The 13,775-nt window shown below is 40.4% G+C and overlaps 1 protein-coding gene across 1 annotated transcript; it reads left to right on the plus strand.

Annotated features, from left to right (window-relative positions):
* The first annotated feature begins 1,246 nt into the window (after positions 1-1,246).
* LOC124006095 (transient receptor potential cation channel subfamily V member 6-like) lies at positions 1,247-9,137 on the plus strand. The gene is made up of 16 exons (XM_046315867.1): positions 1,247-1,331; positions 2,751-2,911; positions 3,431-3,651; positions 3,745-3,885; positions 3,973-4,071; positions 4,164-4,339; positions 4,554-4,706; positions 4,787-4,866; positions 4,966-5,101; positions 5,212-5,298; positions 5,406-5,482; positions 5,598-5,763; positions 5,904-5,970; positions 6,187-6,455; positions 8,229-8,335; positions 8,470-9,137. The coding sequence occupies exons 2-16, from the start codon at positions 2,781-2,783 to the stop codon at positions 8,741-8,743; spliced, it is 2,184 nt and encodes a 727-aa protein (XP_046171823.1). The 5' UTR covers positions 1,247-1,331; positions 2,751-2,780; the 3' UTR covers positions 8,744-9,137.
* The last annotated feature ends 4,638 nt before the right edge of the window (positions 9,138-13,775 follow it).

Genomic DNA, 13,775 nt, shown 5'->3' on the forward strand with positions numbered 1-13,775 from the left:
TGGAACCTTGTTATTGTGCCTAAATAAAGACATTCTGACAATTGAAACCACTGGTCTATATGGCAGCTCTCCGGTGTCTCACTGCAAGGCGCTGTAAATAGCTATTATCAAGACAACACAAGATGACTGGCTCAGTCAGAACCATTACCCAGGCCTGTCTGATATAAACCTGCATTGAAACCCTTTAACACGCTGTGGGTAACCAACATGTTACTCATGACCTATGCATGGTAAACACAAACACCTGAATACACACACCAAACCATGGCATTTGGAAAGTGTTTTGGGTGTCTGGGTTGTTATATATAATAGATGGTCATCAAATATGTGGAAATTAAAATACTGTATATCAGTTTAGACTATTTGCTTTACTGCAGAAGAGGTTTGGTTCGTAAGAAATCAAATGTACCATCAAGTCTTTTTGTCAAAAGGAAAAACATAATGCTCATAGGATTACACTAAGTACTCAAGTATTATAGTCTTTGTATAGTAACAATTATCATGTTCGTGAGCAATGCTGTTGACAGTTCAGTCAAACACACATTGTGAAAACATGCTTTACCCCAACTAATTGGTTGAACAAGAACCCTTAGATTAGCATGTACTGTAGGTGTTGACTGGTGTCGGACTAGAATGTACTTCTAGATCACAGCCAGTCAAAAGTAGTTTCTATAGACCTGACAGGTAAGGTGTCTATAGGATCGTACAGCGGAATCAGCAGATACTTGTCCAGGTAGACAAGCTCACCTCAATATGAGCTTTTTGATTACACACCAGCATTGAGACAATTGAAAGGTAGGCGACTTTTGAACCAGTTATCTGAACGGTTCACTGAGAATAAAGACCAAAAAGTGTTGACTGTCATGATGTTGACATTTTTACATGGGGGTGATGCAGGGGCTGAAAATGAGCCAAGGGGGAGACCTATGGACCGTGAACCAGTCTCAGGACATCTGCCAGGTAAACTGAGTGTGGCGGTCAAGCGCAAGGCCAGAGCACTCTTTAGTGTTCGAGATGTTTTAGCAAAATGTCAAACGGCCTTGGTATACTGCAGTAAATTATGGATCTTTCCAAAAGATAATGCTCAATTTAACTACTACTCCTTTCCACCATTTGTCCCCTCCCTCTCTCCTCCCTCCTCTCTCATCCATCCATCCTCCTCTTGACCTCCTCTCCTTTATCTCCTCCCTCTCTTATCTGTCTTGTCTGCATATATATATAGATCCCCACCTGTGAATCCTCCTGTTTCTCAAATCAGCTTGGTGTCACATGTTGTCGTAGTACCTGACTGTCAATTAGAAGTAAAGGACTAACTGTTTTCTTTCATAAAGGTAAGTGGGTCACTCCACCAATTCAGTGCCTGTTGAAAAGTGTAACTTGGTCTAATTGTTTGGGGAGATTTCACCTAATATTAGCATTCCGTCATAAAAAATTTAAAAAATGTTTCCACCTCTAGAGGTTAAATAAGAAAAAAAGACTATATTAAGTGCCTATTAAGTGCCAAATAAAGTAACAGGGTTGACCATAACAGTGTTGATCGTAACAGTGTTGACCTTAACAGGGTTGACAATTTCATCTTAAATCGGCCATGAATTCTCTTGTGACAGGTAGAATGTAAGCTTGTTGTGTGCAACAGGGAGTGGCAACTGAATGCAAGCTTCACAAAAACAAATGCATTGTTATCTATGGGTAATCGTGTTGACGTGTTATGCTCGACCCGTTCAGTTTTCCACCACAAAACACCAGAAAATGTTTGGTCTGTGGGATTGTGCTGACCTGAACAGCTCACCCGTTCTAGTTTTGATTTTAGTACCATTTTTATGAGCTGCGTCTGATGGTACAGTCTGGTCTCATAGACTAGTAACATAATACATTTAAATCCAGGCTCCTCAAATGAGTATGATATGTTACATTTGGTATGGTTACATAAGACAAATGTTTAATTGGTTGGGGTGGAAGGGGTGGCTTATAACGCCAACATCTAGCAATCCAAAGGTTGAGAGTTTGAATCTGATCATGGACAACGTTAGCATTTTAGGTAATTAGCTACTTTTCAACTACTTACTACTTTTGATCTACTTTGCAACTACTTAGAATATTAGCTAACCCAATCCCTAACCCTAACCTTAACCCTTTTAGTTAACCCAACCCCTAACCCTAACCATAAACCTTTTAGCTAACCCTTCCCCTAACCTTAACCCTAACCCCTAACCCTAAAACCTAGCCTAGCTAACATTACCCAGCTAGCTAACGTTTGCCGTCTAGCTAGAATTTTTACCATTTCATACGTTTTGCAAAACTGTAACATATAATACGTTTTGCAATTCGGAACATATTGTACGCCACCTAATATTAACATTCTGTCATAAAAAAAATATGTTTTCCCATATCAAGAGGTTAAATAAAAAAATTTAAAAAGACTATAGTAAGTGCCTATTAAATGCCCAATAAAGTAACAGTTTTGCTAAACCATAACATAGAGTACGTTTCCAAATTCGTAATATATTGTGCGTTTTGGAAATTAGTAACATATAATTCAAATTGTAATTCGTAATATAGCATACGAAATGGGTGATAGAGATCAATAAATTAAAATACATGCCATTCGGAATGTAACATATTGCATTAAATGGAGTGTCTCGGATTTACTTACAGAATAAAACTAAATGCTCTGAGACCATGTTGCAGGATAGCTCACGGTTTCTGACACTTAATTTCTCACACACATGCAAATTTCTTTCTCATCTCAGCCGTTTCAAATAGACTCACCCTATGAGAGGATGGCCCCACCCCTGGCAAGATCTGCTCCAGGTGAACTCAACCATTGGTGGAGCCAGCTCAGGTTCCGCCTCCAGAACAGGAAGGGGTGGAACGAGATGCTTGATGAAACATTTTTGCTGCAGAACAAAAGGTGAGACTCCTATTGGTAGAAAAAAAAAACAGCTACTGACAAGTATTGGTTGTTATTATGCTGCGTTCATAACAAGTGAGAAACTCAGAAAATACTACTTGTAATCTGGGAGCATCACTTGTGTGTGTTCACATGCTTTTAACTAATTGAGAATGCAGATTGGCTGATGACAAACAAGCTGCATCAACCATAAACTAAAAGTACAGCTATCATACTTGAAAACTAAATGTAGTGTTCAAAAACCCTTTGAACAATTTGGTTCTTATGAAAATTGTTTTGTTGTTGGATTTAACTGCTGCAAATGGTGTAATCGAGGTCGTTTCATAAATATGTGATATCAGAGCTCAGTATGTGGGGGAAGTCTGAGCTCAGAGATTAAGGACCGTTTCCCACTAGTAATTACCAGCTGGAGGGGCGTTCAAGTTGATTTTTCCCAGTCGTATGCTGATATGCTGATTACAACATGTTATGAATGCAGTGTTTGAATTCTAACTTGCAAACACACTCTCTCTCCCATAGGACAAATGACATCCCTCTCTTCTTTGCGGCCAAAGAGAACAGTGCAGGTTGCATTAAGAAACTTCTGGACTGTGCATCCACTAACATCTTTGAGAGAGGTGCTCTGGGGGAGACAGCGCTGCATGTGGCAGTTCTGAATGATAACATGGATGCTGCCGTAGCTCTGATGGACGGAGCACCTGAACTCATCAATGAGCCCATGACCTCTGACCTCTTTCTTGGTACATATAGTCTCACACACAATGGACAAATACACTATAATATCAAAAAGCTCACACAATAATATATTCTCTCTCTTACTCGCTCTCAATCAGGCATGACACCTCTCCACATTGCTGTGGTGAATCAGAACTTTAACCTGGTCCGCAGTCTGATTGGTAAAGGGGCGGATGTGGCCACGCCCAGAGTCACAGGCCTGTACTTCAGGAAGAGAAGAGGAGGGCTGCTCTACTATGGTAAGATGACTGTTTGTGGTCTGTAAGGAGTATAAAAATGCATTCTGGGAAATGTGGGAAATGTTTATTCCGTTTGCTTTACTTTAGGTGAGCACATCCTGGCATTTGCGGCCTGTGTGGGGAATCAGGACATCATCTCCATGGTGATCAACGCAGGAGCCAGCACCAGGGCCCAGGACTCCATTGGTATGAAACATTCCTCCTTCATCTCCTCCCCCTCCTCCTCTTCTCTCTTCTCCCATTTTCAGCAGTTTAATATCTCCATCTCTCTCCCCTAGGTAACACAGTGCTCCATATTCTGGTCCTGCAGCCCAATAAGACTTTAGCATGCCTGGCGTTGGATCTGTTGTTGGCCCACGACGTTGAGCTGGACCAGACTGTGCCACTGGACATGGTGCCCAACTATCGTGGCTTAACGCCCTTCAAACTGGCTGCCAAGGAGGGCAACCTTGTGGTGAGGATGGATAGAGGGATAGAGAAAGAATCAGGAGACAATGTATGAGAGGAGAAGAGGGATAATGTTTCCCCTATTATCTTTAACCTGTAGTCATAACCTTCGCCTCCGTAATATTCTTTATACAGCATATGTTGTTATGAGAATGTATTTAACCTACAAATTAATTGTGCTGCATTTCTAGGTTTCTAAGGTTTTTCTATCTCTCTCCCAGGCCTTCCAGCACCTGGTCAACCGGAGGCGAGTCGTCCAGTGGAACCTGGGACCACTGAGCTCTAACCTCTATGACCTCTCAGAGATCGACTCCTTGGTCGCCGACGACGACCACTCTGTGCTGGAGCTCATCGTGGGCAGCCAGAGGAGAGAGGTACATTACCGAACACAAACATGATACGGTCTAATATACACTACAGGGAAACTGATGATGAGGATGATCTCTTCTCTCAGGCAAGAAGGATACTGGAAGTGACTCCTGTTAGGCAATTGGTCAGTCTCAAGTGGAACCTCTATGGAAAACACTACTTTAGGTAACCACACATACAGTGGATCATGTTCTGATGTTGTGTTTGAGATGCTGTCATTTGTTTACGTCTACTATTGTAATTTTATTATTGTGTTGTGTACAGATTGTTGCTGCTGCTGTACCTCCTGTACATTGGGACCTTCACACTGTGTTGCGTGTATCGCCCTCTAAAGGACGCTCCCGAGAATTACACTGTATCTGACATGGACAAAACCATCCGCGTGCAGAAAACTCTGAAGGTGCGGGAGACATGAAGGCATCTTCATATGACAGCCTGTGTGCAAACCTCAATCAGAGGTGTTCATATGAACCCTTTGTGATCCACGTGCCCTGTTCTCTGTCCCTGTAGGAGAGTTATGTGACCTATGGGGACAACTTGCGTCTGGCAGGAGAGATGATCAGTGTCCTGGGTGCCCTGGTTATTCTGCTACTGGAGGTAAAACATACATCACCCAATAGTTTTACATGTCACTTATATTTACACTGTAGATTAGATCACATTATTGGCTGTCAATATAATCTGTTTTATTCCCAATCCCTAAGATCCCAGATATGCTGAGAGTGGGGGCCAAGCAGTACTTTGGACAGACGGCCCTGGGGGGACCCTTCCATGTCATTCTGTAAGTCAACCTTGGTGCCTATGTAGCCTTTATTACCTGCCTAGTGATGTTGTTGTGTTATGTCATGTCTATGTAGCATTTATAACCTGTGTAACAACCTATGTTTCCTCCCCAGTATTGCCTATGCGTTCCTGGTGGTGCTGCTGTGTGTGTTCAGGGTCAGTGGGGTGCAGGGGGAGGCAGTTGTCATGGCTGTGTGTCTGGTGCTGGGCTGGAGCAATGTCATGTTCTTCGCCCGAGGCTTTCAGATGCTGGGGCCTTACGTCATCATGATACAGAAGGTGTGTAAGGGAAGCAGACACACACATGTGAATGCACACACACACACAAGCATTGGCATGACGTTACTGTAGAACGTATGGTTTTGCTGTTTTGATTCCCATGTTAAACTGTTGTGGTGTTTTGTCTAATTTCCTCCTAGATTATATTTGGAGACCTGACCAAGTTCATGTGGCTGAGCTTCATCGTGCTCATGGGGTTTTCTACCTGTAAGTACATTCTGTTTAAGAGAAACTGCATTAGCAGATCTTGACGTTTCAAATAAGCAAATTGCCAACAAGTGTATAAATAAAAATCCTATTTTTATACCCTGGTTGTTGTTGTCCCTCCCTCCCTCCCTCCCTCCCTCCCTCCCTCCCTCCCTCCCTCCCTCCCTCCCTCCCTCCCTCCCTCCCTCCCTCTCTCCCTCTCTCCCTCCCTCCCAGCCCTGTGGATGGTGTACATGACTCAGGACCCAGACTCTCTACCTGCGTACCGCTCCTTCCCCATCACTCTGTTCTCCCAGTTTGAGCTGAGTGTGGGTCTGATAGACCTGCCAGTGGACCACACCATCACAACGCCCCCTATTGTCCATGTGCTGCACTGCACCTTCTCTGTGGTCTCCTACATACTGCTGCTCAACCTGCTCATAGCCATGATGAGTGATACACACTGGAGAGTTGCCCAGGAGAGGGATGAGCTCTGGAGGACACAGGTGTGCATCAGTGTGACACACACATGCACACACACACACACACAAGCACACATTTTCTATTACAGTGCCTTCAGAAAGTATTCACACCCCTTGACTTTTTCAACATTTTGTTGTGTTACAGCCTGAATTTAAAGTTGATTAATTTGAGATTTGTTGTCACTGGCCTACACACAATATCCCATAATGTGAAAGTGGAATTATGTTTCTCGAAATGTTTACAAATGAATTAAAAATTAAAATCTGAAATGTCTTGAGTCAATAAGTATTCAACCCCTGTTATGGCAAGCCTAAATAAGTTCAGGAGTAAAAATGTTCTTAAGAAGTTACATAATGAGTTGCATGGACTTATTTAAGCTTGTCATAACACAGGGGTTGAATACTTATTGACTCTAGACATTTCAGATTTTTATTTTGTGCAATAATAGTGTTTAACATGATTTCTGAATGACTACCTCATCCCTGCACCCCAATTATCTGTAAAGTCCTTCAGTCGAGTAGTGAATTTCTAACACTGATTCATCCACAAAGACCAGGGAGGTTTTACAATGCCTTGCCAGGAAGGGGACCTATTGGTAGATGGGTAAAAATACAAAAATCAGATATTGAATATCCTTTTGAGCATGGTGAAGTTATTCATTATGTTTTGGATGGTGTATCATTACACCCAGTCACTCCAAAAATACAGGTGCTCAGTTGCCGGATAGGAAGGAAACCGTTCAGGGATTTCACCATGAGGCCAATGGCGACTTTAAAACAGTTACAGAGTTTAATGGCTGTGATAGGAGAACTGAGGATGGATCAACAACATTGTAGGTACTCCACAATACTAACCTAATTGAAGGAAGCCTGTACAGAATACAAATATTCCAAAACATGTTTGCACTAAAGTAATACTGCAATTCACTTTTTGTCCTAAATACAAAGTGTTATGTTTGGGGCAAATCCAATACAACACATTACTGAGTACCACTCTCCATATTTTCAATCATGTTGCTGGCTGCATCATGTTATGGGTATGCTTGCAAGCGTTAAGGACTGGGGAGTTTTTCAGAATTAAAAGAAAAACGGACTGGAGCTAAGCACAGGCAAAATCCTAGAAGAAAACTTGGTTCAGTCTGCTTTCCACCAGAAACTGGGAGATGAATTCACCTTTCAGCAGGACAATAACCTAAAACACAAAGCCAAATATACTGGAGTTGTTTACCAAGAAGACAGTGAATTTTCCTGAGTGGCCGATTTAAAGTTTTGACTTAAATCTACTTGAAAATGTATGGCAATACCTGAAAATGTTTATCTGTCAATGATCAACATCCAATTTGACATCACTTGAAGAATTTTGAAAAGAATAATGGGCAAATGTTGCACAATCCAGGAGTGGGGAGCTCTTAGAGACTTACCCAGAAAGAATCACAGCTGGAATCTCTGCCAAAGGTGCTTATAGAAAGTATTGACTCAGGGGTGTGAATACTTATGTAAACTAGATATTTCTGTTTATCATTTTCAATAAATATGCATTTCTAAAAACATGTTTTCACTTTGTCATTATGGGGTATTGTGTGTAGTTGGCTAAGAAATAAAATATATTTAATCAATTTTGTATTTAGGGTGTAACACGACACAATGTGGAATAAGTTAAGGGGTGTGACTACTTTCTGAAGGCACTGTGAATACTCCATAAAAATAGCTTAAAACCATGATGAAAGCGTATACAGAATCCCAATCAGTGCCATTCTAATGATCCTTACATCCTTTGTCCCTGCTCACTGTGTGTAGGTGGTGGCCACTACCCTGATGTTGGAGAGAAGATTGCCCCGCTGCCTGTGGCCCCGGCTGGGGGTGTGTGGACTGCTCTATGGCCTGGGGGAGCGTTGGTACCTCCGGTAAGACAACAACACGTCATCTAACTGGCCTATTACTGTACTCTCTGTCTTGGGTGTGGTGGTGTTAACAGTGTCCCCATCCCGTCATATACAGGCTTTGTATTATAATGGCTATCTTAATGTCTCCATTGCAGGGTTGAGGATCGCAACGACCCACTGGTGCAAAAGATGCGTCGCTACGTGCAAGCCTTCTCTAAGGATGAGGACCAGAGCAAGGAGCGGGAGGAGATGGAGAACACTGACATGTCAAAAGGACCTGGAAGCCCTCTGATCAGACCCAAACACAGGGGTGGGATAGATGGCAACAGGAAGTCCCTCGCATGCTGGCAGATGATTCGCCACAGCGCTCTGGGTTTAGATGTGGAACAGGAAGAGCCTGAGGATGACCAGGAAGTAAGATACGTCTGAGGTTTAAGACAGAAAAACAGATCATTATATTGTTATTATATAATATATGTGTGATGCAATTATGTATGTATGCAGTATTATTTGTCGAAAACAAATGATTGTATTGTAGTAGCAAGTGTATATGGACAAGACTGGGTTGAAATGTAGACTCGATTCATGTTCAGTGTTTTTGGACCATGTATGTCACTTTACCATTCCAAGTAAAGCACATCAATATTTTTGTATTAAAGATTTTACAAGACAGTATAATAAACTTTACTTTTTACTGGAACCTTTTTGTTCAGGATTGTAAATCCAAACAGAAAACCAAATGATTGGTTAATGCAAATAATAATGTAGATCATTATTACATTCAAAGTCATTAAAAAAATATCTCACCAAAACAAGCAAATAAGTGCAAGATATTATGAATCTTTTACATTAGTGCAGATTCTAACTGAAACTGGCAGGCCGACTTGATTGTTCTTCACAAGGCATAACTATCTGTAATGTGATTTTATTTACCATCATTGGTTATACCTGGATGTCTAATGAATTATCAAATAGAATTAGGTCATACAGTGTATAATACTGATTTAAAAGGCTATTGATATAGATGTGTAATCATAGTTTAAGAGGCTCTTTTCCCAGTTTAAAATGATAAACATTCAACATTGGCCATGCTGTCAATGAAGCCTGATTTTAATTGATTGACAACTGTTAACTCGGAGGCAGGAATAAATGAGCTCTGAATGGGAAAATATGTTTTCAACGGTCATCCAACTCGGATTGTAAATTCAGCCTCTTTCTAGAGCTACGGCCTGAAGATCAATGACGCCACCATGATTCAACCTTGTTTTTTTCCAAGTTCCCAGTTGTTTTGAAAGCACCTTAAATCCAGAGAACTTTGACAAAATCTGCCGACAAAAAATTTGCCAACAAAGCAAACCTGTCACGTTCTGACCTTAGTTCCTTTGTTTTTTTGTATTTGTTTTAGTTTGGTCAGGGCGTGAGTTGGGGTGGGTTGTCTAGGTTATTTTTTCTATGATTTGGTATTTCTGTGTTTGGCCTGGTATGGTTCCCAATCAGAGGCAGCTGTCAATCGTTGTCCCTGATTGAGAACTATACTTAGGCAGCCTGTTTTCACCCTTGAGTTGTGGGTGATTATTTTCTGTTCAGTGATTTTTCAGCACCACACAGGACTGTTCGTTTGGTCCTCCTCTTCTTCCACCTACGACGATCGTTACAAAACCCGACGGCATCATTATATATTTAAAAAAATTAATGGATAGCCAGGGGCAGACTGCAACACTCAGACATCATTTACAAACAAAGCATGTGTTTTTAGTGAGTCCACCAGATCAGAGGCAGGGATGTTCTCTTGATAAGTGTGTGTAAAGTGACTGTTCCACTGGATGTCATAAGGTGAATGCACCAATTTGTAAGTCGCTCTGGATAAGAGCGTCTGCTAAATGACTTAAATGTAAATGTAAATGAATTGGACCATTTTCCTGTCCTGCTAAGCATTCAAAATGTAACGAGTACTTTTGGGTGTCAGAGAAAATGTATGGAGTAAAAAGTACATTATTTTCTTTAGGAATGTAGTGAAGTAAAAGTAAAAGTTGTCAAAAATATAAATAGTTAAGTAAAGTACAGACACCCCCAAAAACAACTTAAGTAGTTCTTTAAAGTATTTTTATTTAACTCCACTGATTGTAACAGTGTATTCTCAATTATTCACTACTTGTTCTAATTCCTATTTTACATCAAATGCTCTGTCAGAGTCATGTGTATAGGTGGCAGGGAAGTTAGGCGCAGGAGAATCAAACTGAGTGGAATGGAGTTGTTTAATAACTTCAAAACAAACATAACTCAAACTATGAATACAAAAAAACAAAGTGCATACGAGGACCCGTCGCGCACCAATACAAACAACACGAATACTGAACAACAAACAATATCTGACAAGGACATGAGGGGAAACAGAGGGTTAAATACACAACAGGTAATGAATGGGATTGAAACCAGGTGTGTAGGAAGACAAGACAAAACCAATGGAAAATGAAAAATGGATCAATGATGGCTTGAAGACCGGTGACGTCGACCGCCGAGCATCGCCCGAACAAGGAGAGGCATCGACTTTGGTAGAAGTCGTGACATGCTCTCAGCCCTCAGATGAGGTTGTTTCAGTCTACAGTATATTTGTGTTTGTTTTATTTTTTACCCCCCTACACTCCTACATTTGGGGGCTAAACATTTTACTATTAAAATGTTTCTTTATTATTCTAAGTATTTTAGAATAAAAAATATATGTGGGGGAGGCATGTAGGCATGTTTTATTTAATTTGTTTATTTTTTATTTAACCTTTCTTTAACTAGGCAAGTCAGTTAAAAACAAATTCTTATTTTCAATGACGGCCTACCAAAAGCCAAAAGGCCTCCTGCGGGGATGGGGGCTGAGATTAAAAATGTCAATAAATTAAATAAAAATATAGGACAAAACACACATCACGACAAGAGAGACAACACAACACTACATACAGAGGGACCTAAGACCTAACAGACCTAAGACAACAAATGTAAAACCATTGACAGCCATTACAAATAACTATCACACAATAGGGAAGTGGGAGCTAAAGGTTCATGTTGAATGGCAACCAAGACTTTATTAAAGAATCCCTACTGTGGACCAATCACCAATGAAAGGGCGTAAACTTCGGCTCCGGACTTCAACTTGCCTTCAGAAATGTTTGGCGTGCCCGAACTGCTAAAAATAAACTCACCAAAGTCCAAAACGAACAAAAACATCACCAAATGTACCAGTCAAAAGTTTGAACATACTTACTCATTTCTGTGTTTTTCTTTATTTTTACTATTTTCTATATTGTAAAATAATAGTGAAGACATCAAATCAAATCAAATCAAATTTATTTATATAGCCCTTCGTACATCAGCTGATATCTCAAAGTGCTGTACAGAAACCCAGCCTAAAACCCCAAACAGCAAACAATGCAGGTGTAAAAGCACGGTGGCTAGGAAAAACTCCCTAGAAAGGCCAAAACCTAGGAAGAAACCTAGAGAGGAACCGGGCTATGTGGGGTGGCCAGTCCTCTTCTGGCTGTGCCGGGTAGAGATTATAACAGAACATGACCAAGATGTTCAAATGTTCATAAATGACCAGCATGGTCAAATAATAATAAGGCAGAACAGTTGAAACTGGAGCAGCAGCACAGTCAGGTGGTCAAACTGTGAAATAACACATATGGAATCATGTAGTAACCAATATACTGTTAAACATATCAAAATATATGTTATATTTGAGATTCTTCAAAGTAGCCACCCTTTACCTTGATGGCAGCTTTGCACACTCTTGGCATTCTCTTCAAAGCAGCCACCCTAGCGGTAAGTCATTGGCGTTAGTAGCCTATAATCAATTGAGTTGGTCTGCATCTAACATTATGGTTCCCTGTTTTCAAAAACTGAATCTAAAAAATAAAAACAAACTGAATCTAAGGCTTTATTTAGAATGATTAAGACAGAAGCTTATATATATTAATAAAACACATTTTGAACATGATTTGAATAACAGTGCAGAAAGTGTGGTTTCACATAAATAAAACTATTTTCTAAGTAAGGTGCCTACAACAGGATTCAACCTCATATCCTCACATCCATGAATGTTCCATAGTTCCCTACTCTACTTGCTAAGCTACCGATTAGCTGAACATTTTGGTACAAAATCCTAACTATATTTGCAAGTACGGTGTCCAGAAGAGGTCAGTGTTTGAAAGCAGCTTGGAATCAAAGAAAGCGCCCAAACCACCGAGAAATCAGTGGGATCTCGCATGGGTTGAAAAAACACGTGACCAAACAAAGCTTCGGGTGTCTTTGATAAAGTACTTCTGATAAAGTGATACAAGCATCGGTACACCGCTTTGAAGGTAGCTGCTTAGCGATTTTGAAGCTTGCCTCAGAGCTCCAGTTTTAAACGTAACATCACTACTTACCAGTACCGCCCAGGGCCGTGTTTGCTGGTGACCGAGACATGGTTGTTGCATTCATTCATGTTCAGTTCTGTGGCCTACACCAAGTGAGATTCTAAATATGTTGTCATTGTTTAAGAAAATACATGACATATTTCATAAGGCCTGAAACTCACATTATGCTGGCTTGCAAAGTGATGTGTAATTCCTATTGAAATCCAGCCAGAGTGGGGATATACAACAATTGGAATATTTTAGTCACCCACAACCTGCATTCAGAATGACTGACAGTGCTAGGGTTGGGAAGACTAAGATATGAGACTACCTTAGACATCTAAACTGGGACAACAATTTCAGTAATGGGTGCAATAAATCCAAGTAACAGATTGGAATCATTTAGAAAAATGTATGTTATTTATATTTGAGTAGCATAAGATGAATTAATCAATCAATGTATGTGAAAAACATACATTTTGAAAAAACTATTAAAATTAAATCCACCTTCAATAGAGCATGCTGGAAAATATGATAATGATGGGCGTGGTTATGGTTCAACTCTGGTTATTAACACAAACACTGGGGCTCTTTTACACAACTGAGTGTTAATTTAACTCTACTCTTTACAATGTTATGTTAACTTTTGAATCAACACTAGAAATGTGACACTGAACAATCAACACTAGTTAACACTGGCCAATTTGCTGTGTGCTATGAAAGGGACACATCTGCAGGTTTCCATACATTTCAAGAACCTTTTAGAATTCTGAAGAACTGTAGATGCCATGTCAAGAACCCCACACTTAACTCAAAGATTCTTTATCGGGCAAGAGTTCTCTAAGGAACCTTAGGAGCTAAAGAAGAACCATTTAAGAACATTTATTTGTTTCAGTGTAGATTGAACTAGATCACAGCCAGTCAAAAGTAGTTTCTATAGACTTGACAGGTAAGGTGTCTATAGGATCGTAGAGCGGAATCAGCAGATACTTGTCCAGGTAGACAAGCTCACCTCAATATGAGATTTTTGATTACACACCAGCATTGAGACAATTGAAAGGTAGGCGACTTTTGAA

Source organism: Oncorhynchus gorbuscha, linkage group LG19 (assembly GCF_021184085.1).
Source record: "Oncorhynchus gorbuscha isolate QuinsamMale2020 ecotype Even-year linkage group LG19, OgorEven_v1.0, whole genome shotgun sequence".
Lineage (NCBI taxonomy): Eukaryota > Metazoa > Chordata > Actinopteri > Salmoniformes > Salmonidae > Oncorhynchus > Oncorhynchus gorbuscha.

Coding starts and splice junctions, on each gene's coding strand:
- LOC124006095 (XM_046315867.1), top strand. CDS start 2,781: ATGGCCCCACCCCTGGCAAGATCTGCTCCAGGTGAACTCAACCATTGG. Junction 5,102..5,211: donor GCGTGCAGAAAACTCTGAAG/GTGCGGGAGACA, acceptor CTGTCCCTGTAG/GAGAGTTATGTGACCTATGG. Junction 5,483..5,597: donor GGACCCTTCCATGTCATTCT/GTAAGTCAACCT, acceptor TTTCCTCCCCAG/TATTGCCTATGCGTTCCTGG.